Source organism: Corvus moneduloides, chromosome 21, assembly GCF_009650955.1.
Source record: "Corvus moneduloides isolate bCorMon1 chromosome 21, bCorMon1.pri, whole genome shotgun sequence".
In the NCBI taxonomy this organism is placed as follows: Eukaryota; Metazoa; Chordata; class Aves; order Passeriformes; family Corvidae; genus Corvus; species Corvus moneduloides.
In genome coordinates this window covers 6,288,629-6,314,043 of record NC_045496.1, presented here as the reverse complement: position 1 = coordinate 6,314,043, position 25,415 = coordinate 6,288,629, and the positions used below count along the sequence as shown (strand labels likewise).

At 45.6% G+C, this 25,415-nt stretch overlaps 1 protein-coding gene and 1 long non-coding RNA gene across 8 annotated transcripts in view; one reads left to right on the top strand and one right to left on the bottom strand.

Moving 5' to 3' along the window:
- The window catches only part of LOC116454283 (collagen alpha-1(XXVII) chain B-like), a 146,805-nt gene that overhangs the window by 33,523 nt on the left and 87,867 nt on the right, over positions 1-25,415 (top strand). For 5 of the 7 annotated variants that reach the window (XM_032130713.1, XM_032130714.1, XM_032130712.1 and 2 more), the window contains exons 6-13: positions 2,381-2,434; positions 7,346-7,399; positions 9,325-9,378; positions 14,292-14,336; positions 15,187-15,240; positions 17,623-17,667; positions 19,952-20,005; positions 21,212-21,256. In XM_032130713.1, the coding sequence (XP_031986604.1) occupies positions 2,381-2,434; positions 7,346-7,399; positions 9,325-9,378; positions 14,292-14,336; positions 15,187-15,240; positions 17,623-17,667; positions 19,952-20,005; positions 21,212-21,256 (405 nt within the window). The remainder of the gene's footprint in view (positions 1-2,380; positions 2,435-7,345; positions 7,400-9,324; positions 9,379-14,291; positions 14,337-15,186; positions 15,241-17,622; positions 17,668-19,951; positions 20,006-21,211; positions 21,257-25,415) is intronic. The other 2 variants (XM_032130716.1, XM_032130715.1) reach the window with 2 other exon arrangements.
- LOC116454286 lies at positions 12,055-19,057 on the bottom strand. The gene is made up of 2 exons (XR_004244048.1): positions 18,149-19,057; positions 12,055-14,950 (listed from the first exon to the last, which is right to left on the bottom strand). It is a non-coding gene; the product is annotated as an uncharacterized LOC116454286 (long non-coding RNA).

Here is a 25,415-nt window from a genome sequence, read left to right as displayed (position 1 = left end):
TCACTTCATCACCAGGATGTGGCCACTTCCACTAGGATAAGACCACATTGGTCTTTAGGGACAGGATGAGTCTCTGACCTTCCTTTGCCTGGATTATACTGGATATACTCTGTCAGACTCATTGAACTCGGTGGTGAAGGCTCTATTTTATCTCAGGAGTCTCTGTTTTCATAATCACACTTTTAATCACTAGAAACTGTGACTGGATTCTTCATCCCTTCTCCCCTCCTTCTGGTTAAGATGTTTTGGGATTTTGTTGCTGTGCTTTGGTTTACTCTGGAAGAACCTGCACCAGATTTTGCTGGGGGTGTGATTAGCCTCTTATCCAGGAGTTCTGGATTGGCAGCTGAGCTTCCCACGTTCCAGGTTTCCTCTTGGAAAGCATCACTTTCATCTGGGAGTCACGCCACACCAAGCTGCTCCCTCCAGCCTGACACTGTAGTAAGCCTGCCCTGGGCTACGGTGGAGCACAAACTTCAAATGACTGCACTGATGTGGGCTTTGGGCCAAGCTGCCTCACTCCAAAGTTGAGTTACAGCTGAATTCCCTCCTCAAATCCAGCAGTAGGCTGGATTTATTAACCCTGTTCAGAGCTACCCTGATTATTGCTTCCATGTAAAAGCTTTTTAGGGACTCATCTTTTATAGAGACTTTGCTGTTCTGATTTTTGTCACTTATTAATAATTTTCCTACATATTTGAGACTTGAAAGACTTGGATTGAAGCATTTTTGACACTACAGTCTTGTTGAATTACCTTAAGCAGCACATTCAGTCTCTGTTTCAGTGTCCCACCCAATAAGGTGGGCAAGTGATTCCACAGTTTGCTGGGAAGATTAATTTATTTAAGACTCCTCAGTGTCCAGGTACTCTTGCTACAGCAACTGTATTGGTTTTCAAATGAGAAGTTGATACTCAAGCACCTTAATTTAATTAAAGCTGTTTCAGTTTCACTGGAAATTCACAGCCAGGCTAAACAGGAGAATTTCAGGTGAAAATGTGGAAGCAAATTAAGAACGGGGCAATAAATGTATTTGGGTTCAGGCTGAAAATCTGGGAGGAATTTAAGAATGGGATGTTAACTTGGGTAAAAATTGCCATTTGAAAAGTTCAGTCTCAATCTTTTAATTAAACCCCCTCTTTCAGCAGAGCAGCATATTGTGAAATAGCACTGAGCATTCAGGAACTGTCTGTACCACAAGATGCAATTTTAAAAGGCGTTATTTTCTATTAAAATGCAGTAAAAATAAAACTGAATAGAGATCAGTGTACTGATACTCTCAGAAGAGAGCAAGGGCACTGAACTTGGCTAGCAGTGGCATGTTTAACTGCAGTGATTTTCCTTGGAAATCAGACCCTGAAGATTTTGGCCCTAAAATGCTCATTAGAAATTCTACAGCTTGCTGAGAAAGTGCCCGAGTGGTTTTTATCCCTTTGCTGGTACTCCCCGAACTTGAGGGTACATAAAGGGCTCCTCATGGTGCTGTAGAGCTCTCACACGTTCTTGGCAGAATTCTTGGAGTTGAACCTTCAGGTTGTTTCATCTCCCAGGAACGTGTTCAAGAGGACTTAGAATTGTTATTACTTCTGCCTGAAAGGTTAGCAGATCTTCTGTGCTGTGTACAATCCAGGCATAAACTATTCTTAGCTGCTTATTCCAGATAACTCCTTAAATAGTCTTCGGAAAATATGCAGGGTACTTTTAAAATACGATGTAAAAGGAGATACTGGTGTATGTGATCTGAGGTGGATACTCTGGCAGTGTCACTGGCTTGTGAGAACTAAGGAAAAATATAGATTTAGCTACGTAAAATACGGATTTAAAGGGTTTACATGGACTTACTGCTATTCCCACTGTTTTCTTGTCTGATTATCCATTTTCTTTCCAACCTCTAAAGGCAAAAATCTGGTTGGCTTGTAGGGAAAATGAGTTCACCCCAAAGAGCTGAACAGTTTTCCTGTAGTGATTACTTCTGCTCTCTTCCATTCTCACCAAAAAAAAAAAATACTGTTAACACCCCCGCACACTTCTGCTCCCCTCCGCCTGCTTCCATCCCCTTCTGCTGGGGCTCCTCCCAGAGCTTGGACTCCCCTGACCTGTGGAATGTTTGGTTTACCCAAATTATCTCAGTGTCATGACATGTCTTGTGGTGACAGACACACATCCCCTTCTGTAGAGGCCAGTGGGAACCCACAACTGAGTTTCCCCCTCTGTGGGTGCCAGGGAGGGTCCAGTGCCACCATCCCCCTGCCAGGGCCCTGGATCTGGGGCTGTGGGTTAAGTCTGGCACAGCACAGCCAGCGGCTTTCGGCTGCTCCAGGATTAATGTAGATTCCCACTGTCTCCTTTTGACTCTGTTTTGTGTTTGTTGTGTGTTTTAGGGTCCTCCGGGTCCCCATGGAAACCCTGGCTCACCTGGTCCCCCAGGACTGAAAGTAAGTATGAACTGGTGCGAGGAGCTTTCAGCTTCCCACCCCACAGGACATCCTGGGGGAAGGACAGCTTTTTTTTAATCCTGCTGTGTACAAAAAGACAGTCGCTGAAGCCATTTCTCCCTCCAGTCTGCTCTCACAGGGGCTCTCCAGCATCACAGCCAAGGCCTTTTCCTGTGCCCAGAGAGACCCTGCTCTGTGCCTCCATCCTTGGTTCTCCTGAATTTCAAAGACTGCCTAATTAGGATACTGCTTAAGCTATGCCTGTGCCAGGGCACAAACTGCTGCGTTAGACAAGGGCAGTGGAATCCTCCCACTCCAGAGCTTCACCAGCTCTGATTTTCTTTGCTTTCTTATTTCTCTCCTCTGAATTTTGCAGCCTGTTCCTCCACCTTTGAGTCTGGACAGTGGCAGGGGTGACTGGCAGCACCCAGTGTCTTCCTCTGCTTTCTTCCTCCTGAAACTCCTTCTTCTTGCTTTCCCTCTCCAGAGTTTCTGGGAACTCTGAACTCCATCAGTCCTCCAAAACTAATCTCATGGCTTCCTTCTAGATACCCTTACCTCTCCCATGAGGGCTCACAGACCTCCTGCAGTGCCAGGGGCCCTGTGTTCTGTCCTTTTCTCCTGTACACACATTCCCTCCAGCTGGCAGCTGGATCACAGCGAGGTGGGAATCACCCCCGGCAGCTGGACCCTCTCCCTTTGCCTGGGATTGAGCACAAATATGGCTCTGGAGGGGTCCTAATCCAGTGTGCAGCAAAACCCTTCCAAAAGGTGTTTTAATTCCCAGCTTGTTCCATGTATAAGACTTGTGTTACCTAAAGACTGTGGAGTTCCTGGAAAATTGGTTTGGATTGCTTTGGTATGATTGTTTACAAAGGAATAGGTTTATATTTTATAACATCTGTGTTGGACTAAAGAACAATGGAGTTTGGAGAGGCAATACTTAGCAGAGATTTTCAGTACCAGGGACGCTGTAGGATGTCTCAGCCAACCAGAGGAAGGTGCGAGCAATAGTTCTGTCTTTTCATGATCTCATCAGTAGGCAGAGATGTTACGAGCACTATTGATGCTCTGGGAAAAAGATTCTGGAAACTTGGCATGCTGCCTCTGCATGATTAAAAATTAGGCACTGGAGACATGCTGGTGAACAGCAGCTGGTTTAAATTCCACGTACGGCCTGAAAAGTGAGCCTGTAAAAGTTCTACGTCCTAGTGTTCTGCATTTATTCTCCATCAATGACTTCCAGATCACACTTGTTGAGTTTTATAAGTCAAATTAAACTTCTTTTATCTAACTTCCAGCCTAGCAAATCCAGCCTGGTCCAAGCTGTAGAGCAAACTATGTTTCTATGCTACAGGGGGTTTTTTAAAAAACACTTTTAGCCTAATGACTTATCAGAAATCATCATTTGGCTGTAAATTTATATTCAGTTGGTCACCTAATAGAAATTAAGTCTTACTGTAAGCATTTTTCCTCCATCTCAATGCACAGTCTGGCAGCAGGAATTCTCAGTGGATGGAGAGCTGTAAGTCTGCAGCAGAAATCCGGTGTCATCCATGATATATCCGGCTCTGTGATATATTTTAATTCTGTCTAGCCACCATTTGCAGGATTGGTCTGTTCATGGTCAAAAGAAATATTAGGTTTGCAATGGGATGTGAGAGCTGGAGCTCAGCCCAGGACACGGCGAAGGTTCACCTCTAGCACGGAGAGCCTGGTAAGCCCTGATTCCATCATCTCTGCCTCAGAAATGCCCTTTGGAAGGTGTGTGTCGGATGCCAGAGTTTTGGCTACCCTCCTTCCCTTCAATTCTCTGGTGTCACACCAGTCCCAGAAGACAGACTTTGCCCCAAAAAGTGGTGTTTTAATTTTTATGTTTTAACTGCCTGTAGGCCTTCACCTGGGACCTGATGCCTTCATCATAAAATCATCAAAGAATGCTTTGGGTTGGAACTTTAAAGCTCATCTCATTCCAATGCCCTGCCATGGGCAGGGACATCCTCCACTAGAACAGGTCACTCAGAGCTCCATCCAACCTGGCCTTGGACACTTTCAGAGATGGGAATCTTCTTAATAGACCCAGCACGTGGCAGAAATCATGGACTTGTGAGAGCTCAGCCTAGGCAACAGGGCAGAGCAGCTCCAAGTGGAACTTCTCTTGCTGAGAGCCGACAAGTGGCTGCTGGGCTTGGTCTTGCTTAGATAGCAGTTAATCCCACGGAAGAAACAAGCAATCAAAGAAAGGAAATTGAAGTTTCCCAGATAGATACAGCTTGGAAACGGTGACTAACTCCCAAGTCATTGTCACTTAAGAAGGGACCCAGGAGCATAATTTTTATCAACTGAATGACCAGAGCCTTTAAAGGGCTGTGGTGTGGCACTGCAGGCTCTGGATGTATTTATGTGTCTCCTGCCTGGTTGTAGTGCTTTAGTTGTGTTTCTGCATTTCACAGTCAACCCTGTGCAGAGCCCACTTTATTCTCACCACTGGAGCTGAGCACTTGTAATTCCTGGGACTTAGGAAGCTGATCTTTTGCACAGAGCTGTTTGTAGATGTTGAGCCAAAATCCTGCTGATCTGCTTGGGCATCGTTTCACTGACTCCAGTGGCATTACACCTGCTTGTGTCACCTGGGAATTTAGCCTGTGGTGCTTAGCTCAGCAATTCATGATATGAAACTGCTTAAAGGAGGATTCTTGCCACTTTCTGCATTCTGCTTGTTGTCCTTGGCAGTTGTAAAACTGCTGTTGCATCTGGTTAGCAGAGAATGATTATTGCAGATAACCTTTGAAATAGCTGTAGGCACAGGCTGGGCTGGGGTCATGACTGGGTCTGTCACCTGAAAGCTGCTGGAGGACAGGAGGGGTGTTTTTGCTAATGACTGGATGTATCTCTCAGGATGTGCTTGAAAAATATTGAATTTTCAGTTTAGTTAATGTTTTTTCTCCAGGGTAGCTCATCAGTTTGGCTCACTGATGTTCAAAATAGTATTAGTGGGATTGCAAAACTGGGATGTTTAAATTGCACAGCTCTAAACTTCTCCCAGGTAGGAAAAAAAAACCAGAAGAAAACAATTTCTTCCTTTACGAGAGGAACAAGTGTTCTCAGTAAATTAGGATGGGAAAGAGAGAAGCTTGTTGCAAAGGTGCTATGGCTTGGTGATGGACAAGACTTGGGTTAATTCCCCTGTTGCCATTTCTGTATAAGAAGACTCAAGCAATTAATCCACAATTTCAGCCCTCACATCCAGGCATCCGTTCCCTCTGGTCCCATTGCTGATTAACCTCAGGGACATGTGACCCTGCTCGTGGCTGAATTCTTCACCTGTGTGATGGTCTCAGCAGTGCTGAGCACAGAACCAGGGCAAAGCAGAGACTTTGCTAATGCGATCTGGAGCTTCCCAGGGGAAAACACAAGAGGCTTGTGTTCTTTTCCATGTCTCAAAGCCATTGCATGGAACACATGGGAAGATTTAGGGAAAGTGGTGGGTGTCTACCTGCTGCAGTGAATTAATTTTGCAGAGTAGAAATGAATGCCCAGCGATCCCAAGGGCTTCTCTAATCTGTTCCCAGCAGTGGCAGCACCCACTGACTGCTCTGAACCTCAAGGAGTGGGAGAATTGCCCTGATAACAGCTGCATGCAAAGCAAGATTATCTGCATGACTTCATTTACTGTTTGCAAACCCAGCAGCCTTCATTCAGAATTTGTGCAGATGCCTCTGCCTTGAATCTGCAGTGCTCCCTACAGTCCAGAGCCAAGCAGTCTCATTCCTGAGTGTTGCAGCTTGTGGTGGATGCTGGAGGAGGAGGAGAAGGGGAGATTTACACTCTGTGCAAGGTGGGAAGTACACGTGGAATGTACTTACAGTGAGGCTGTGTGGAAAAGCAGCTCAGCTGGCTGTAGCCAGAGCTCTGTGCTGCTCATGAGAAATGCCAGTTAATAACCAGTATTGCTCCTTTCTGGGTCTCCCCTTCCCTGTAATCACTTCACTTGACAGCCATTAATTAACCCTCCCAGCTGTCCTGTGCTGATGTGGCACACAGAGGTTGTGGCTTGCTTATGATTCATGGGGTGTTAAATAGTGACTGATCCGGGGATACCCATCCTGGCTGGGCCAGAAGAGATGTTATGTGTGCTGAGCTTTAGCTCTCCCCTACCCAAAGAACCTGGGACACTTCAGTGTCTTCTAGATTTTTCTACTTGCATCTCTTCCCCTGTTAGGTGCTCACATTACCTTTCCACCTTCTGAGAATTGGAAGTGGGATTTCCAATGGAATCTGCTGGAATTAGATGATCAAAAGCTGCTGAGATTCCAGCCTGTTTGTTGGAAGATCACAGCCTCAAACTGTAATTTCCCTCGTCATGGTTGTTAAGGAGGAAAATAAGGAACACTGCCACTTAAGGTCGAGCGTGCCGCTTTCTGCCAGCCTCGGAGCCTCTGCTCGGGCTGTTGGGGGTGTCTAATTAGTACAACTTTCTCTGCAGTTTCATCTGTTCCTCACAGTTAAAAAAGCAACAGCATCTAGTGAGTTGTCAAGAAGGATGGTTTAGCCCCAGTATTAGGTTTGGTAATTATTTTTGTGATGGTAGTTGTAGACAAGGAAGGAATCGCAGCTGTCTGGTCTAATAAGTATCAAAAGTCCTGACATTGCTTTCTTCCAGTTATCTTTTCTTTAGCCAATTTAATACTGTCAACTACTGTTTAAAACTCAACTCTTTAGCAGCAGCAATCACTTAGCAAATCCACCCCCAGCAAAACAGCTATTCCCAGCCACTTTAATACATTTGGGATGTCAAGGAAGACTGCAATAAAAAAAATGGTTTTCTAGTTTGGAGGCTTGGTGGAAGCAGAACCACATCTGTGGGCTGAGCCCTTGGATTATGTCACTAATGTAAGTTTTTCATTTCAGGGTCAGAAAGGTGATCCTGGCCTGTCGCCTGGAAAAGCTCGCAATGGGCAGAAGGTGAGATGTCACCCCGAGGCCATGGTGGGCTTTTAGACCTGTGCACACACACAGGGAGTCTGCACTGCAGCCACAAGCATCACAGCTGCTCAAGTAGACATAGGACTGGGAAATAAGGCTTAGACCATGGATTCAGGATTAAAGAGAGGTAGCCCTCACTGATCATAGTGCACTGAGGTGCCACCTGCCACAGTGTTGTTGTCTGAGTGTTCATCCAATTTATCCACAATCTGCAGCCCAACTGAAGTCCCTGTTGCCACAGGCATGTGGCTACTTCAGCCAAGTGTTTCAAGTAGCACGTTGAAGGTACAGCCACAGTCTGGGCATGCAGCTGCAGCAAAAGGCAATCCCAGTCTAAGGAATAAAAACCTTGAAGGCCAAGGAAAGGATGTTCTTGCCGAGGAGCTGAGGAACGGGGGTTTGCCTCCTGCTGCAGCCCCATCAAGGTAGAGGTTTCTTGGTAGAGGCTTCTAAGGCATGGACCGCACTGAGGGGTTTCCACCAAGGGCTGCTCAAACCAGCACAAAGCACCTAGCTAGGAAGGAAAGCTGCTTTCTGGGTTTAGCAGTTGTTAAGGATCAGACTTCTGCTAATTCTTTTCAATAACTTACAACTCCCATTTTTGCTGTTTCACAGCTGAGTGATTTTTACTGAGGCAACAAGCCCTCACAGAATTCTAGAAATGAACAGTAGGGCAATCAGGGCTCCACATCATCTACCTCAGTTAGTTCTTTCAGTGATGCCTGCACAATCCTTGGTAACTCTTGTCCAGGGCAGAAGCCTGGTTCTCTTCCTTTCACCATAAGTCTTGCTATAAATGCACAGCTCATAGAAAGCACCAGCCATAAGGAGCTTGGGCCCTTCATTTGACACCAGCTGCCTCCATAAAGCACAGTGAGGCCACACAACAGCAAGATGGAAGGCAATGCTAGAAAACATTAAGAAGGCTAAGTCTGAAATGATGCTTTTAACTTAACAGCATGAGATGTCTTTTGAAATTTCTGGTACACTATATTGGAGTGGCATCACATGGAAATCATCCACCTGCAGGGTCTGGAACTGTTTTCTTGAAGACAGTGCTTGGTAAAAAGGGAGAGATCCAGATTGCCTTTAGCTTGTGTTAGCAAGGTTTTATTTGTTAGCAGTAATAGGAATAAGGAGTTTCCGGCAGGAGTTTGGAGTGATGCCTAATTTTCAAGCTAGATACAGGAAATTTTTAAAATTTCAGTAAGAAGGCACTCCAGGGTTTTTTGACTCTGATCAGAGGAGGCCAAAGTGGGCTCACACAGCCGAGTTGGGTGTTGGAGAGGTCTCACAGCAATGCACTCATCCGTTCTGTGATGGTTTGGGTTTGCCAGCGGGATGTGATGCAATCCCTTTTCAGAAGTACAGGCCACTGAACAAACCCTCCCACTAGCAGCCTGCAAAGGTTCAATCCGTGTCATCTGGGCAGGTTAAATAATTACACCACCAGCACCATCCGAACAGGAGCCATGGGCTGAGCCAGTGCAGTAGCAGAGTGTGAGAGTAAATCACAGGATTTGGCAGGAGGTACCTGTTGTTCTTATTACACTTAAAAGCTAAAATTTCCTTGCCTTGGCGATTTCAATGCCTACTGAAAGGCGAATGAAGCATGTGACTGAACGAGATCATTGAGGGGGAAAAAAGCGCATTCATTCTGCTTGCGAAAAGCTGGACTCCAGCAGCAGCTGCCATTAATTAACTGGGGTTATTATTTATATGAGCCAGTTAATAGAGATGTTGTTTAAATCTACACTTCTTATCCAGTCAGGTTTTGAAGAGTTGTGATTAGAACCAGAAATATCAATAGCTGGGGGCTGGTGTCAGCAAAATAATTGCAGTAACTGCAGGACGCATTGGGAAAATGTTGCTGAAAACTAATAGAACTTGCTTGCTTCCTACAGGGAGATGTGGGCTTACCTGGTTTAACTGGGTTCCCTGGACCACCTGGTAGAAAGGTAAGAGTGTACTTTTCTAGTGAATTAGATCGATAATTTTATTTTTAAATTTTCTTCTTTAACTCTGCCTAAAAGATTTAATTAAAAGTCCCAGTACCCACCCAAAGAGCCTTATGCCTATTTTGCAGGTGTATAACCTAGGGAGATAGGCTGAAGCAACTGCCTAAAGACTGTGTAAGAGTATGAAATGAAATTCTGGATACAGAATTCTGTTCTTTCTTTGTATTCCACATCCCTCTGCACCCTGACACTGGGTGTTCCTCAGCAAGCTCAATTTAGACCTGGTGCAGCCAGTGCATTAACTAAAGGGATCTCCAACCAACAGCAATACTCAAAGGTTGGATTCAGAACAGTATCAGCATTCCAAGGAAACCATGGCTGTCTATCTTGGTAAAGCACATTTCAAAAAAGTATCTGTGTGCCTTCCCTCTTTATTTTGCTTGGAGACTGTCAGCACTGGTCAGGTTTTACTTTATTTGCTTCCATATTGATGCTTCAACACCATTAACATCACAAACAACACATTTATGCCTAGAAAAGGGTATGTAAGGATAGAACACAAGATCCATCCCTGTTTTCCTGAGGCAGCAGGGTGTGTGTCTGTATCCATGCCTTCAAGCCTGCACAGCAATGCCTCAGCAATCCATATCTGGAGCTCAGATCTCTCATAGATCAAGGGCATTGCAGCTGAGTTTCCAGTTCCAGGCTGTGTTGGTAGGTAGGTTTCTTTTTTTGGAAGCTGGACCTGTTGCAGGAAGCTGTTTGAGTGGGACTCAGTGGCCATGACTCCCCAGCAAGCCAATATTGCCACAGCTAAACTGAACAGTTAAAATTAGCATCTTGTTTCAATCACTTTATCGGTCAATGGGCCATTGACCGTACACTGTTCCTCAGGTCAGTTAGCTGCACACAAACACCTCCTCGGGTGTTTTAATACTCCAAGGAGAGAGTGGAGTGTGGAGGAGGCTGAAAGGAACCCTCCCTCTCCATGATTATTTGTTGTATGCTTTATACTAGAACCGAATTGCCAAGAGGAGAGGCTGAGTTTATTTTTCTGCTCCAAGGCTGGTCACGCTTGGGGTGCTGTGTGGAGTAGGAGCAGCTGAGTGATCGATTACGGATCTTTTGCTGTCACAAACAAGTTCTAACTAATAGGGTGCAAAGAATACAATTTTCCTGGTATAACAGCTCATAAAACAAAACCTTGTGGTTACGATCAGCAAAATGCAATGTCAGGAGTGCAAGGACTCATAGTGGAAAAAGCAGAGAAGGAATAGGAGATTGAACAAACATTCCCAAGTCCAGCACATGGCCTTCACATCTGATCTTAACTCCCACAGGACTGGGTAAAGGCAGGGGTATGCTTCTGTTTCTTCAAGTAATGAACAAGTTGGATGTTGAAATTTTTCCTTGGTGCAGCTTAAAAACACCTCCCAGTAGCACTAGTCTGGCAGTGGGTTTGGTGTAACCTGGCTTTTATTAGCATCTTACGTTAAGATGCTAATAATGTAATTGGCATTACATTGGAGGAATGTTTGGAAAAATCTTTTTTTTTAATCTGGATTCCCTGCTGGCATTCTCCCAGTGAAAATACACTGGTACTTGGCTGAAGGTGGGCAACATATTTTGGCTACCGGAAAACAGCAACACCTTGGAAATGGGCACCCCTCAGCTCACTCCATGGAAGGGCTGCAAAAAGGGCTCTCAGGGCTTTGATCTGAGAACACCATGTAGAAACCTTCAAATGGGCAAAATATTTCACCAGGAGAAATAAAATACTTTTCCCACTAAATGAAACCACTGGCTCAGCAGCATGAGCTGGAGCCACAACCAGCAGCATATGGTTTTGGATAGTGTGGCTCATTCCTCAGTGCCTGCCTTGGGAATGCTGACAAACTTGGATTGGACTTGTAGGATTGGACAGGCTGATCTCAGAGCACCCCCAAAGTTGTTTTAGCTCCACACATCTATGAGTACATGAAACTGCCTTAGAAGCAGCAGGTGTGTTTCTCATCTTCTCCACACAGAGTAAATGGTGCTTCTGCAGACCAGGAGTTCTCAGGAAGGGTGTCTTGGACGTTCCCTCTGCCTGTCCATCTGGTGCCTATGAACCTGTGGACTTTGGCTTTGGCAGACCACAGCTGCCTTGGAGATAGATCTCAGCAGAGCAGCATCATTTCTCCAGAGGAGAAAACAGCAGCAGTGAGAGAGGCAAAGCTTCATTAGAGTCAGAGAGCAAAGACAGAGCTAGGAAGTGGTCAGGGCTTCAAAACATCCTGTATGCAGGTGTCATTCCCTGGCCCCTTTATTTTTCACATTTCCTACCAAAGTGCAGGATGATCCCTTTAGCTAGGAGAGAGTGGATTATATATCATCATAGATGAGTAAATTCTTCACTGGAGCACAATTTCCTTTCTAAATCACAGCCCTTTGTATTGACTGCCCTGTAATCATCAGGAAGTGTTCAGATAAAAGAGCAAATGCAGTTGTTTTCATACCCTCTGCCCTGTCATTTTACTGCTATTTGAAGAGGATTTTAGCAGGTAAATACTTTCACACTGCAGCCAGCTCTAACATACATGAGCTTTTCTGGTTTTCCCTCATTATAATTAACCTGGGGCAGAAATAACTGTGGTAAATTGTGAAGAAATACATTTGAAACTCCAGAGCCCAGGATACGTAGCGAGGAGAATATTTAATAGAACACAACGGTAGCAGAGTGTCTACATACTTAACCTAAGTGCCATTCACTTACGGAACTAGCAATGTGGTGCTTGGTGCAGGATTTAGTTCAGGACATGCTTTGAGCATCTCAAGGGACCATCACGCCACCACCTACTTTGAGTGGACACAGCAGGCTCAAAACACCCATCCTCCAGAAACCCAGCTGGAGCAGAATGGTTCAGAGCAGCCAAGCCAGGCACATCTTTCTTATCAGTGGAAAAGTAAAATATTTCTAAGCTTGGTGTTCCAGCTATCTAGAGACAAATGGAGCTCCTGCTCCAGTCTGGAAGAATTGGGCAGAGGTCCCAGGAGAAGACCCCATGGAAATCTGAGTTCCAGGGAATGACTGGAGATGCTGAACCCAGGGATGTTTCTGTTGGCAGCTCTCACCTTCAGGCCAGACACCCAACCAGGGTGGACCATGCTCCCTCCTTTCTGCTAAGCCTCTGTGGAGGAGCCAGGGAGAGGATGAGCAGGAGAAGATTTCATGGGGCAGATTCCTGGAGAGGGGCAGGGAATCCTGTGTGCTGGTCCTCCTCCAAGAGCTGCTGAGGCACTTGCAGTGAGGAATGTCTGACTGAAATGCTCTCACAACATTTGGAGAAAGGACCCTTAAGGTGGTTCAAACAAGTCTCTTTCATGTCAGCCTTGCCAGGAGGTGCAGCTCTGTCCAGAGCAAGGCCAAGCAGGAGAGAATTGGTGAGAAGGGAATCAACATCTTTCCAGGCCAGACTGTCTGAAATAACAAGGCAGGAGGAATGCAAAGGGGAGCGGGTAGTGGCCAGGATGGCTGAGAGCGTTGCACACCCTGCCAGCAAAAGCTCAGGCTGCAGGTCTGGAATAGCCTGTGGGAAGAATAAAAAAGCTGTTAAGCAGAGATGTGGACCTGGGAGCAGAAACAGTCCTGGGTTCATGTGGTGAGTGGAGCCAAAGGCCAAGTGCTCGGTCACCCCTGGGCCTGGTGATGGCTTCCAGAGCAGGGACACTCCCTGTGGAGTTCAGAGACAGATGAGGTGCGCTGGAGCCCAGGACAGGGTGAGCAGCAGGGACTGAGGTACAATTAGTTGTAATCCACCATTGAAAGCAATTTGTTATTTCTCTAGTATTTGTGCAAGGATTGTTCCATGTTTATTTTTTTCTCTCCCATTTGTTTCAAGTTAAATTTTCTGCTTTTTTTTTTTTTTTAATCTTGCTGGTAGCCCAGCTAAACAGTCATCTCTGTAACTGAGTTTAATCTCCTGCTCTGCTTCTCTTGATGGAAGTGAATTTGTTTTAAACAGCTGAAGCAAGATAATAAAGAAGAGGGAAAAAACCTGAAGCGTTAATCACATACAAAATTTACTCTATTTGAAGGGAGCTCTAGGTAAATCCAGGAGAAAGCAAACTCCTTGAAAGACACACAGGGCTCAGTCTGCAGTCAAACAGGCTGCCCTTGTCCTGCTCCGGTGTCTGCATCCCCCCAAAAAAATGAAATACTGACAAACTGAAGCAGGTTTATGAAAGACCTGTGGGAATGATTTGAAGCCTGAAACACTTGCCAGTAAGCAAGGTGGATTAAGAAACTCATTCTAATTAGTTTAGCAGAGAGAGCAGGTTGAGAGGCAGCTTGCTCACGATTTTTAGTAGCTTCATAATGAAGACCTCTGGATCTCGTAATAATTAGATTAGAAAAGGTGGAAGCTGAACAAGCTCAAGGTAGAAAAATCAAAGTTTCCTGTGACAGTAAATGGTTGTTTTGGTGTTTCATGTGGCATTTCAAATTCTAAAGCAAAAGTAAGAGCTCTGAAACACAAGTGACTCATGTTGTTGTAGTCCCCAATGTGCCCAAAGCCAACATTTCATTCTACGGGCCTGTGGTTTCCTGAGGATTAAGGGCAGCCTTGCTCAAGGTGTAGATTACAAATAGACAGATCTGAGCATGGAGACCACTCTAAATGTGTTCATGGAGCAATTCCTTCCGGAGTATGTACCACCCCAGACCACAGCAGGGCACATCAGCAGGTTTGGGTGGTGCAAGCACAAAGCAGCTTGATAAAAGTTTGCATGATTGTTTAATGCTGTCTAAAATCCTGCTTCACCTCAGAACAATAATCCCACCTGCAAAGAGAAATTAAAACCAAACCCAGTACTGTATTTTTTTACTGTATTTTTGTTTCTTAGTATTCATCTCCTCCATCCTATTTTGACAGGGATATAAAGGCTACCCTGGACCACTAGGTCACCCTGGAGACCAGGTGAGTTTTCCCACTTCCCAACAGGGGACCTTTAAGGAGGGATGGATTTGCTGGCTGTGATGCTGGTTTGGCTCTGGTACAGCCTGCTTGGTGTGGACAGCCAGCTCCTTCCAGGGCTGCTCAGCACACACTGGGATCTGAGCACACACACGGACCCAGCATCAATGGGATGGTGGGAGGAGACTGCCTTGGAGTTGCTAAATTTAATTTCTAATTTTCACTGCTCAGCCATGCTAAGTTTACTTGGGGGAAGAAAAACCAGCTCACCATCCTCCCCCTTTATTTGTCTTTTTACATTAATTTCACCTGGACTTTACTAACCACAATGTGTTGAGTATATGTCATTCCCTTCCCAAAGCCCATTTCCCCCCTCCCCTTTTCTTCCCCCTCTTTATTTGGTTAAGTTTGATGTTTGCAATGCAGTAAAAAAAAAAAAGGCAATGAATAGCAGGCCCTGTTAGCAATGATGTTAAAGGATATTATACATGAATCCATTTAGTTCTGAAGAATTTTGGCAGTGCTTTCCCACCAGCAAAACGGTTCCATATGCCAGATATAGATGCAGCCTTACACCTTCTCTTAGCGTCCTTGTTCCAGACTATCTGCTGCTTTCCCTGCAAATGAAGGGAGAAGGAGAAACAGCAGCACTTGCTTAGTGTACGGGTCCTGTTGACTTGGCTTCTGTGTGTTTTCCCCCCTTGTTAATTAACTTCATGATCTACCCTTAATATTTTTTTCCTCTTGATAAATGTGCATCAGGTTAATCCATTCCACAGTGATGCAGCTAAAGACACTTCCCAAGTGGGACATTCACCTGACCTTTTGTGCCTTTTCTTTTTTCTCTCCAAAGGGTGAACAAGGACCAGCTGGAAGTCCAGGTGCCAAAGGTTATCCTGGCAGGCAGGTGCAGTAAATCTCATCATGCTGTGCACACAGTAGGGATTTGGGTGTGCAGGTAGCTAAAGACATGCCCCACTAAGGACAGTGCAGTCCTCTAGAAAATGTTGGTATATTTGAATATTTGATGTCTGAATATTTTCCTTCTTTCCTCCTCAAGATGTGTACCAATAATACAGTCTTTAAACTCCGAAATATTGTTAAAAAGTATTTTGTGCCTATGATAGATAACACCTGAATTTCTATAGTAAATTCTGACAGATTTTTCTTCAGTATAACAGGGAAAAAACAGAGCAGCAGAGCAGAGAGATACCTGCAAGCTGCTAACCCTTCTCTTTTAGGCATATTTTGCATCTAATGTTGGACAAGTTAGAAACCTGGGATGGAAAAAGGTGTATTTATTATTGGAGGAGGAGATTTAGATGAACTCTCACTAGTAAAATGTACTGGCATGATCATACGTATACACACACATAACGTTATGCATGAACTGTAAATATAGATATAAAAATCATATTTGCAGCTGCAAATAAGATGATGAAAGACAATCAAGTCTTTGTTCTCATGCTGAAAAAAATTACACAAAGACAACTTTAGGAATGGAGGAGTGTGCATTGGGTAATGGGTCAAGACTAGACACTTTGTTGTCCTACTGATGTAAGATGCTTAATAGTGGAAAGGAAAGAGGAGAATTTGTAAGACCCTAAAAAATGGAATCTGTTGGAGGACAGAACATCTAGCCCTATAACAGTTTGTGGTGAAGTGAGTTTGTCAGGATTTTCTAAAATGGACACATTAATGTTGGATTCTGCCATGTTTATCTCTAAGCCAAGAGACCAGGCATATGCCAAAGATCCCAAGTGCTCTGTCCTGAGTCTTTCAGACTTATCATGAGTTTGGATGTGAATTTTTTATGCAGATGTGTAGGTTGTTGGATTAAATGTGAACTAGACCTGCAGAACAAGTCTGCATCTCTCTGCCTCAGACTGTCAATAATGCATGACCCATTTTAAATTGAAAATTAAACTGATACCCTGCTTGCACACTGGAGAGCACAGATGGCAGAACTGGATGGGAGCTTTATGCACCTGACTAAATGCTCCATTCATACTCTGAAAGGCTCTTAGAGCTGAGCATGCCAAAGAGTCTCCTAGGTGTGAATGTGTGTTAGATGACTAATAAGAAGAGGTCCAGGAGATTTTGGACATACAAGGTTAATAAATGCTGTTAAGCAATTCAGCCCATCAGATAAGCAGGATGAAATCTGTGCCTTGACATTCAAAGAACAAAACTGCCTTCTTAAAATGTGGTTTGGGCCAGGAAAGTGACTTTTCTATTTTTTTAAGGCAGCTTTTTTTCGGCCTATCTGAATGCTGTGTGTATCCTGCATCAGAGCTGTTTACTTTACTGAGATTTTACTACTCGTTACTCCTGTCAGCTGTGCTGGCTCTGCAGCAGTGGGAGAGAGGGCTTGGCTTGGGTTTGGTTTGTGCATCACAGGCAGGATTGTAACTTCACCCTGATGCCTGAAATCTTTGGCAATGATGCAAGAGCCAGGAAAGCGCACAACTGGACTTTCACATCCCAGGCTGAGCCTGCAGTGCTGCCAGCTGAAGAAAATATGGATTTAGCCTTCCCTCCCCCCCCCAGAAAATCCCATCAACACTTGGAACTAGAACAAAAAAAAATTGATCTGGTACCTTGCTAGAAGATAATAAACATGAAAATTTATTTTGCATTTTTACACTTCTTTGCAGTACTTTAAGTGAGCAGCATTAGGCATAGAATTAGAATGGGGAATGAACTTTCAATTCTTTCCATAGCTGATGCTGCAAAGGGTTAGAGATATCAGAGTACCTGCAAAGCTAAGTGACTTTCTAGGCTGTAGAAATCAGACTTTCTCATTCCATCAGTGCTCCCTAAGCAGGTATTGGAATACATTTGCTACTCATGTGTTTGCTTAGTCAGGAAGATGAATGGAGAGCTGTTGGGCACAGAGCATCATTGTGCCTCGCATCCAAAGTGTAACACAACCTCTGGACACCCCACTGCATCAGCCCTTGTGGTCTTTATCATCAGAAATCTCTGCTTCAGCCCCAGGGAAGGCTCACTACGTGCAGCAGTCTCAGGTTCTGCTGAGTCCCAGCTCCCCAACAATGGGAGATCTGTTATTTGTATCATTTTGTCTTTTTTTTCTCCTTTGTTGATACTCCTTGGACTCTTAAAGCAAAACCTTAAAGCAGAACCACGCAGCACTTAAAGCTTTAAGAGCTTTAAGAAGCACTTAAAGCAGAACCATGCAGGGATGGTGCTTGGGGGGTTGGCACTGCTCATTATTTTAAGTTAAAGCTTGTCCACATTTGTCTTTGTTTTTTCCCTTCTGTTCTAGGGTTTACCTGGCCCCATAGGGGAATCTGGCCCAAAAGGCACTCGGGTAAGCAACCTTTCGTCTGGCTTTTCTCTGCTTGTTTTTATCAAAGGCTTCTCAAGAAATATTATGCTTGATTTTGCAATGCAGAAGCTAGTTGCTTTAATTTGTTGAGTTTGGGGGATTTGAAACGTGCACTGCTTGTTTATTGAAGCACTGTTAAGTTTTTAAAATTAAACATGGAATGTACCATGATCAAGGTTCCCCAATAGTGCTGATGATAAAGTCAGCCCCTTCAGAGCTCACATTGCAGGAGAGGAAAGAATGGCTTACAAATTCCTATCAAAGCCTGCAAGCCCCATGTCCCAAAGGCCTCTTTAGTTTCAATCAGTGTGGTTCAGTGGTCTTTGACCACGCTGAATATGGGCTTATTTGGGTACAGGCCTGGTTTGGGAGTGATTTATATCATTATGCACAACAGCAAGCCAGCATCTTGAAGCCATGTGCAAATAAAAACAGTATCTCCGTCCTGTCTGGTTTTACTCACCAAAAATAATTGCTGGGGTTTTATTCTCACTGCAAAGGATTCTTTTTTTGTTACTTCTTAAGGCTCTTGTTAATCACATTTTGTTCTTTTCCTGCAATTATAAATTCACAATGAGATTCTAAGCCAATAAACACCACCCCCCCACCACCCCCCCCCCATTTCTCTAGCATGTGATACTTTCTCTATATGCAGTAAATTCAAGCAGCTGGCTTTCATCATTAGGAAAACTGCAAGGAATAAACAAATGCTGACCCTGTAGCTAGCAGTATTCCTGAGCTGGGAAGGGAGATGGCATGTTCAGTTCCTGCAGGAGAGAGGAAAATCTGAGAGCACAACTTGCTCACCCCACTTCTGCAAGGGCTGAAGTTTTCCCTAGGGCATCTCTTTCACTGCTCTAACCAGGGCCTTGTGTAGTTATTGGGTGGTAGATGTGCAGAATGTAAGATTTGGAAGTTATTTTCCATGTTGCACCCCTGAGTGCTGAGGACTGAAATATTTATAAATACCCAAGGAAGTCCTTTCTCAGTTCAACCACAGTCAATCAGAATTGGGTGCTAAGGTAAGATATGTGCATTTTGTGCATTTCTGGACTCTTCTTCATTCTCCACCTCTACTTTTTCCTTCTCCAGGAAAAGTTCGGGAGTTATGTGGTTTCTTTTAGGATTCAGGAGGCAAAGGCAGACAGGATCATTTTAATGTAGCATTACTTCCCAGCTAGGTGTTGTCTCTAAAGGAAACACAGGGAGTGATGGACTGGTGAAAAAGTTTGGTGGGCTTGGCAGATAGAGATTTAGCGATGAGGGAGAAAGAAAGATGAGAGAAAAGCAATGTTAGCACTTGTAACAGTGAGGTGCCACGGAGGAGGCTCCCAGCTGAAATTCACTTCCTCTGGATTCGGCATGTTTGGCACCAGTTGGGCCTTTGCAGAGGCCCAGCACACAAGGTAACTTTGTCCAGGCTGCTGAGCAAAGGGATTAAACACAAGGCTGCCATTGTGGCAAGGGAAGGGAAATACAGTGTTTTATGCAGCATGTCTTGTCTCAGCAGGACCCCAAGGCCATAGAGAAACCTGAAAACACAATGTTTCTGATGAGTGTGGAAGCAGCAGGTTTTATGTGAAATGTGTTGGTGCAAAGGTGGTTTCCCTATAGTTTGGATCTGTGTGGATGTTCAAGTTTAGCTTCACATCAATCCCCCAAGCCTGGAATGTCAGGTTCCGCCTCTCCCAGCCCAGGCAGGGCCTTCAGTGCTTGGGATGACGAAGGTTTGCACAAGGTCTTGGTGGTGCAGGGACAGGCTTTGGGCAGAGCCAGGACTGACTGCAGGGTGGTGGCAAAAGAGGGGGTTTGCCTCAGAAGGGGCTACAGTGTGTGACCACCAGCTGACAGAAGACAAACAGAAAGGGCTTGGTGCAACAGAACAGTTGGAAATGAGTGTCAAAGGCAAAGAAAGAGATGAAAGGAGGTGTAGGTCTGTGGATTACTTTTGCTATTGCTCTTGCTAACCTCAAACAAAGCTCCATTTCCCTCAGGTACGCGTAGAGCCAGCCCAGGTGAGGTTTCTTTTGGCTGTCCTCTTCCTGCCTGGAGTCCTCCTGATCCCTGGTGTGAGGGTATGTGCCCTTGGACTACATCGTGGAAGCCAGCACCATGCAGTCCATGGGCATATACACTTGCCTCAAGGTTTATTTCATCATGGCTGCCACTGACCAACACTGGAGGTTGCTCTGCTCTTCAGGAAACACAGACTGACTGGATGCTAATGGAGAAACATATTTGACTACTTGTTTCCTCTTTTCTTTAGGGGTATATTGGTCTCCCAGGATTATTTGGGCTACCGGGGGCTGATGGAGAACGAGTGAGTATTTTGTGAAGAAAACCTTGGTGTGTTGGTTGAATACAGTTCTTCAGAGCCTGATGTAACCTTCTCTATGTCTAGTTCCTGAGGAAGGAGGCAAGCATGCCGAATGCTTAACTATCCCTTCCTTAGCCTCTTCCTACCCTTGAATGAAGACCTGTGTCCCTGTATAATGCTGATATTCAGTTGAGGAGAACCCAGGCTTCAGGCAGGGCTATCAGACCTCACTGTTGACTACAGAGGAGTTTTTCTATATTCTCCTTCACTTAAAAACCTGCCTTCCCTCTCCCCCTTGCCAGTTCATCTTGGTGAGGTGGGGCAGGATGAAGAGAATATACATGGAGATTCCCTGCTCCCACAGGAATGACCTCCCAGCCACTCTGTCTCAGCATCTGACTGGAGATGTTTGCAAAGAGCCTGGCTCTCAGAAGAGACAGTAGCTTTCTGAAAATGGCTTTATTTCCAGTTGCATTGAGTTAGGCAGTCAAGAATGGGGCTGTGAGTGGGTAGCTGTGGCTGTGTCCTCCCTTCCTCCCATCCTTTTCATTGTGCCTTCCCCCAACCCGAGTGTTCAGAGCTTTACAGGACACCCCTTGCTTTTCCACTCTCCATCTCCCCCTCCTCCCAACTGCCTGATCTCTTCCCATCCAAGGACCCCCCTCTTCCTGCTACAAGAGCTCCTAAGAAAGGTCACTGGAAGATGAACACTGTTTGATTCCAGGCTTTTCTCCCTCAAATGCAAGCTGCAGAAACCAGAGAGGCCCTGGGACCATGTGGGAGTGAGCATGTGTGTGCCTGCCTGGGAGGGGCCTGCCCTGCACTCTGGCGATGCTGATTTAATGCTTGTATAACTAAATAAGAAACATAAACAGAAGTTCTGCAGCAAGTGCCTCGGCGGTGGCCTTCATTTGGTTCCAGACCAGTAGCTTAATGACTGCTCCTGCTAAGCACAGCCCCAGCCTGGGGGTGCTGCCTGCGTGTGTCCTCGGGAGGCCATAGATAATGGGTGAAGGTTAATTGTCTTCTGCTCTCGCAGCCGACTGCAAGTAGTCAATTTTGATTCCCAAACAATGCTGCAGTCATTAGCCTGTTTTGCATTCTCCTTTCTCTTCTCATTTTGTTTTGTATTGTTGGTTGGCTGTTTGATTTCTCAACCAGAACCTTTTTTTTTTTTTTTTTTATACTCTCTGTGTTTTTTCCTTGCAGGGGATCCCTGGAGTTCCTGGGAAGAGGGGCAAGATGGGTAGGCCGGTAAAGTTTTTCCTCGTCTATTATGCAGATGTTGTTGAATGAAACTGGAAACAAGACATGTGGCTTTTGGCTGGGTCCCTTCATATCTTCAAACAGACCTTTCCATGTCTGTCTTCTCAAGCAGGAAGAAAACCAAAGATAGAGATACTGCTCTCTTCCTTTCTTCCATGCTCTGCTCAATTCACAGGCATTAGCACTCTTTTTCCATGCTCCCTTGCATCTTACACTTCTTAGATTTTCTTCTACAACATCTTCCCTCCTGTCCTGCCTCTGGCCAATTGTTTCCCTGGATGCACTTTTTAATTCCCAGCCATTATTGCAGCGTCCCAGGTGTTTGTACTGGCTCTGTTCCATCTCCTGCTTTGCACTCCCACCAGTTCCATCACATTATCCTTTTCTTGTTGTGACTCTCTCCTACTCTTTTCTCATCCTGGTTTGTGTCATGCAAGCGTGGTTTTGTATAGAAACCTTTTTGTCCTTGGTGATGTAACATATTGGGGAAGATGTGTTTGAGGAGCAAGGAGACCAGGTAGATGTGAGAGCTCAGCTAGGAGGAAGAGGTTTTTGCAGGTAGGGCTGAAAACAGCTGTGAGAGCTGTGTAGAAGAACAAGGGGGACTGTGCTGACTGTAGCAAAAAGCAAGAGCAAGTGGGAAAAATACTGAAATGAGCAGAGGAAACAGGGAAAGGACAGAAAGGAAAGACTTTACCCCATCAACCCTCTTCCAAGCAGTTCTGTATGCCTCCTTCAGGAAGTTGGATAAAGCTTTTGGCTCCAGGAATCAGCAGAGAGCTCAGGCATGTTGGAGCTCTGGTGTGTCTCATTGCCTTTGCACCTTGTCCTTCATGTTAGCCTGAGTTTCATTTGACCTCTGGACATCATTGCACTCACAGGCTTCTTGCAAAATGTCCACTCACCCACACACAGAAAAATCCAGCGCTTTCCCCTTGCCCCCCTCGCCTGGAGTCCATCCCAGGAGTCCACACCCACCGCTCGCTGATGTTCTCACTGTGAAAGCTGTGCAAACACCTCAGCAGTGCCATGTCCATCCCACCTGTCCTTCTCTGCCTGGGATGGGGACCAGTCAAGCAGATTTTTTGGAGGGGTGCTGGAAATCTATACCAGATCTTTTGTAAGCTGCTGGTTGCACCAGAAACCCCCATGATGAATAAGTGCAGAGCCCGTGGTGTAACCATGACTCAATGGCCAGGGCAAAACAAACACAGCAGCTGTCGTTAGGTGCAGGGGCTCTGCTCTCTGCTCTCTCTGCACAGAGCACGCTGCAGGCTCAAAGCCTTCCAGCTGTTGGTTGGCCAGGATTTGTAATCTTCCAGGCAGGGGTTTTGGTCTGGCGGTCATTGCTACAAGCAAGGGGCTCCCCTGAGATCAGCAGGGAATCTCTCAGCCGTGGAGGCATTTATGCTGGGATCTAGGGAAGGGATTAAATGGCTGTGCATGAGCACCTTTGTTCTGCTTGGCTCCTTCAGAGAGTTTTGGCTCCATCCCTGTTTTATGATATCAGGTTTAATAAGAAATCTTGAATGGACCGATGCTGACAATTTGTGCTTCCGAGCTTGAACAGAAAGATTAAGTGACATCCACAGTTATTCAGGAAGTCTCTGGGAGAAATGGAAAGCAGGAGCCAGCTGACCTGATTCTCTTCCCAACACCTATCTCCTGGCCAATGCTGCCTCCCAGCTGCTTTGGGGTTTTCGTGAGCCTTCTGGGATTTCTCTGGTCTCTCCCATCCCCGCACCCTTAGGTTTGCCAGCGTGGCTGCTGTTCCTGTGCTATCTCAGTGTTGTCATTTCAGGGGGGAGCTCTTGGAAGCCCTTATTAGCTGCCATCAAAGCTGGTGAATGCTCTAGAGAGGAGGAAGGGAGTTGGTATCACACATACTTCTGTACCTGGCTTTGTTTGGGATGAGAGCTGGCAGCAGATGAGTGCTCAGCCAAGGAGGGGCGGGGGGCTGGGGGAGGTTGCATGTGACATGGTGGGCCTCCGAGAATGATGTAAGAGGGAATGATTAAAATAGAGGAACTGGACATGAGTCAGATCTTGAAATCCTTCCAGGGAAGTTAAGTTTTGCAGAGCTGTGGGGGATGTGGTGAGTCTGTCGTGAAAACAGCTGACTCCACCTCCTGCTCGGTTCTCCCTGCCCAACATCAGTGACGCGGGAGGCCAGTGCATCCCAACAGATGGGCCCTGGAGAAGGAGAGGGCTGGGGGTGGTCTGGGGGGAGAGGTATGATTGGAGTCCAGTGCATGAAGGAGGCTGAAATAACATGAGTCTGTACGTCTCTGGATCTGCCTGTTTTAGAGGTGGGCTGGGGGGCTGGAGCTGATGCGACTGCTTGCTTAAACTTTCAGTCTTGCCAGTGCAGTGGCTGAAAAAAATTGTCTTTTATGGTATTTTTTGTGGATTTTTATGGTGTTCAGTTGAGCAGCTGGGAAAAAAAATTATAAAAACAAGACCCTATCAGGGCTGCTGGGGGAAGGAGTGAGAGAAGCTGTTCATACCCTGTCTTGCCATGCAGAGGCAATGTGTCAGTCCTGGTTCATCTTTAGGAAGGAGCTGTGCTGCCACTGTAGGAAATGACTCATAGGAAGAGTAGGAGATAGAACTAGCTCAAGGAACACCAAGCTGTCCTTATGCTGTGGGAGATGGGTAGCCACAATCAGAAGTGTCTGCACTGCAGATTGTATTAAACTTCAAATCGAGTGTAATATTTTCAGAAGTTCTTAAGCCCTGCTAGAGGAAAAGATTTTAAGGCAAATTTTCAGGAAATATATCCAAAGAGCTTTGAGCTCTTTTTTGGTTCATCTTTAGTTTTGATGTGTGCTTATATCTCTCTTTTTCACATAGAGTGTCAGTACTGCACCAGCTGTGCTATTTTATATCTATGATTTTTTGCTTACAATCTGTTTTGTTAGTAGTATTCTTTCAAAGAGATAAAAAAGAAGGAGCAAAATTTAATTCAAAGACATACTTTGTAATTTTGAGGTTCATCTGAGATCTATTCACAAGTCAGTCAAACATAACCGAGGTTTCCTTATATTTTTCTAAGAACCTGGTGGTGCTGCTGGTCCTGTGCTTAGAGCCTCACTGTGTCAGGTACCATGCAAAAGCCTCATGAAAGAAAAGCCCTGGCCCAAAGGGTCCACAAAACAGCACAGGATCAGACCATCCCCAGGGCTGGAAGGATTTGGTAACAGCAGCACGAGCAAGACATTAACACCACAAGCAGATATCTCTGCTTCCCTGCCCGTCTCTGTGGTCATTGTTCTGGTTTCTCTCCATGACATGCAGTGTCACACAAGCTGCTTGGCTCTTCTGGCTCTGTGCAAACCAGGGAACACCGTCCTTGGAGAGCTCTCCTTTGAGCTCAGCAGCTGAAGCTTAGAGTGGAAATGCCAAGGACTACAGCTCGTGTGTCAAGGAAGAGGTGCCATAAAATGGCACATGGATTTGAAGTAATAGAGATCAGCATGTGAGTGAGTCCAGCAGTGTCCCTCTCCTGTCACCCACAGCATGGGGGCTGTGAGAGCCAGCAGTGACCTGGCAGCCACTGGAACCAGCCTCAGTGTTTGCTGGGAGCACCAGTGCAATGCCAGGGCGCTGGAGTTGGCGTCCACTTCCCAGGAGCTGACCACAGGCAGGATCGCCCTCTCCAGCTCTCAGCTTGTGACACAGTGGCACCTTCTCACCAGGCTGTTTTTCGTGTGTGCTGTCTTCTTCTGTGTTTACTTATCATGCATTAACTCCTGCCTCCAGTGAACACCAAGTCACAATACATTGCTTTTTCTTCATCTGATCAGCTGTCAGAAGGGCATGTGATACTCCTGCCCTCCCCACCAGCGTGAGTAGGCTCTTGCATCATATGAACAGGCATCAATTGCCTCATGGGAGACTCTGGATAGCCAAAAGCAGGGCTGCCTCTGGGTCAGCAAGGTTTTTCTTTTGTAGCTTCCCCAAACCTTTTGATGGATGGCTGAGATAGATCAATCCTGAGCGTCAGAGCGTGGGGCTTTGCCAAGGTACACAGGCTCAGCTATTGTCCATGCCAACAGTGGGAAGACATGCTCTGCCATGTGCCTGGAAAGGCTGGCACAGCCACAGAACACCAACAAAACAAATGTTGCTTCTCTCCGTAGGGACT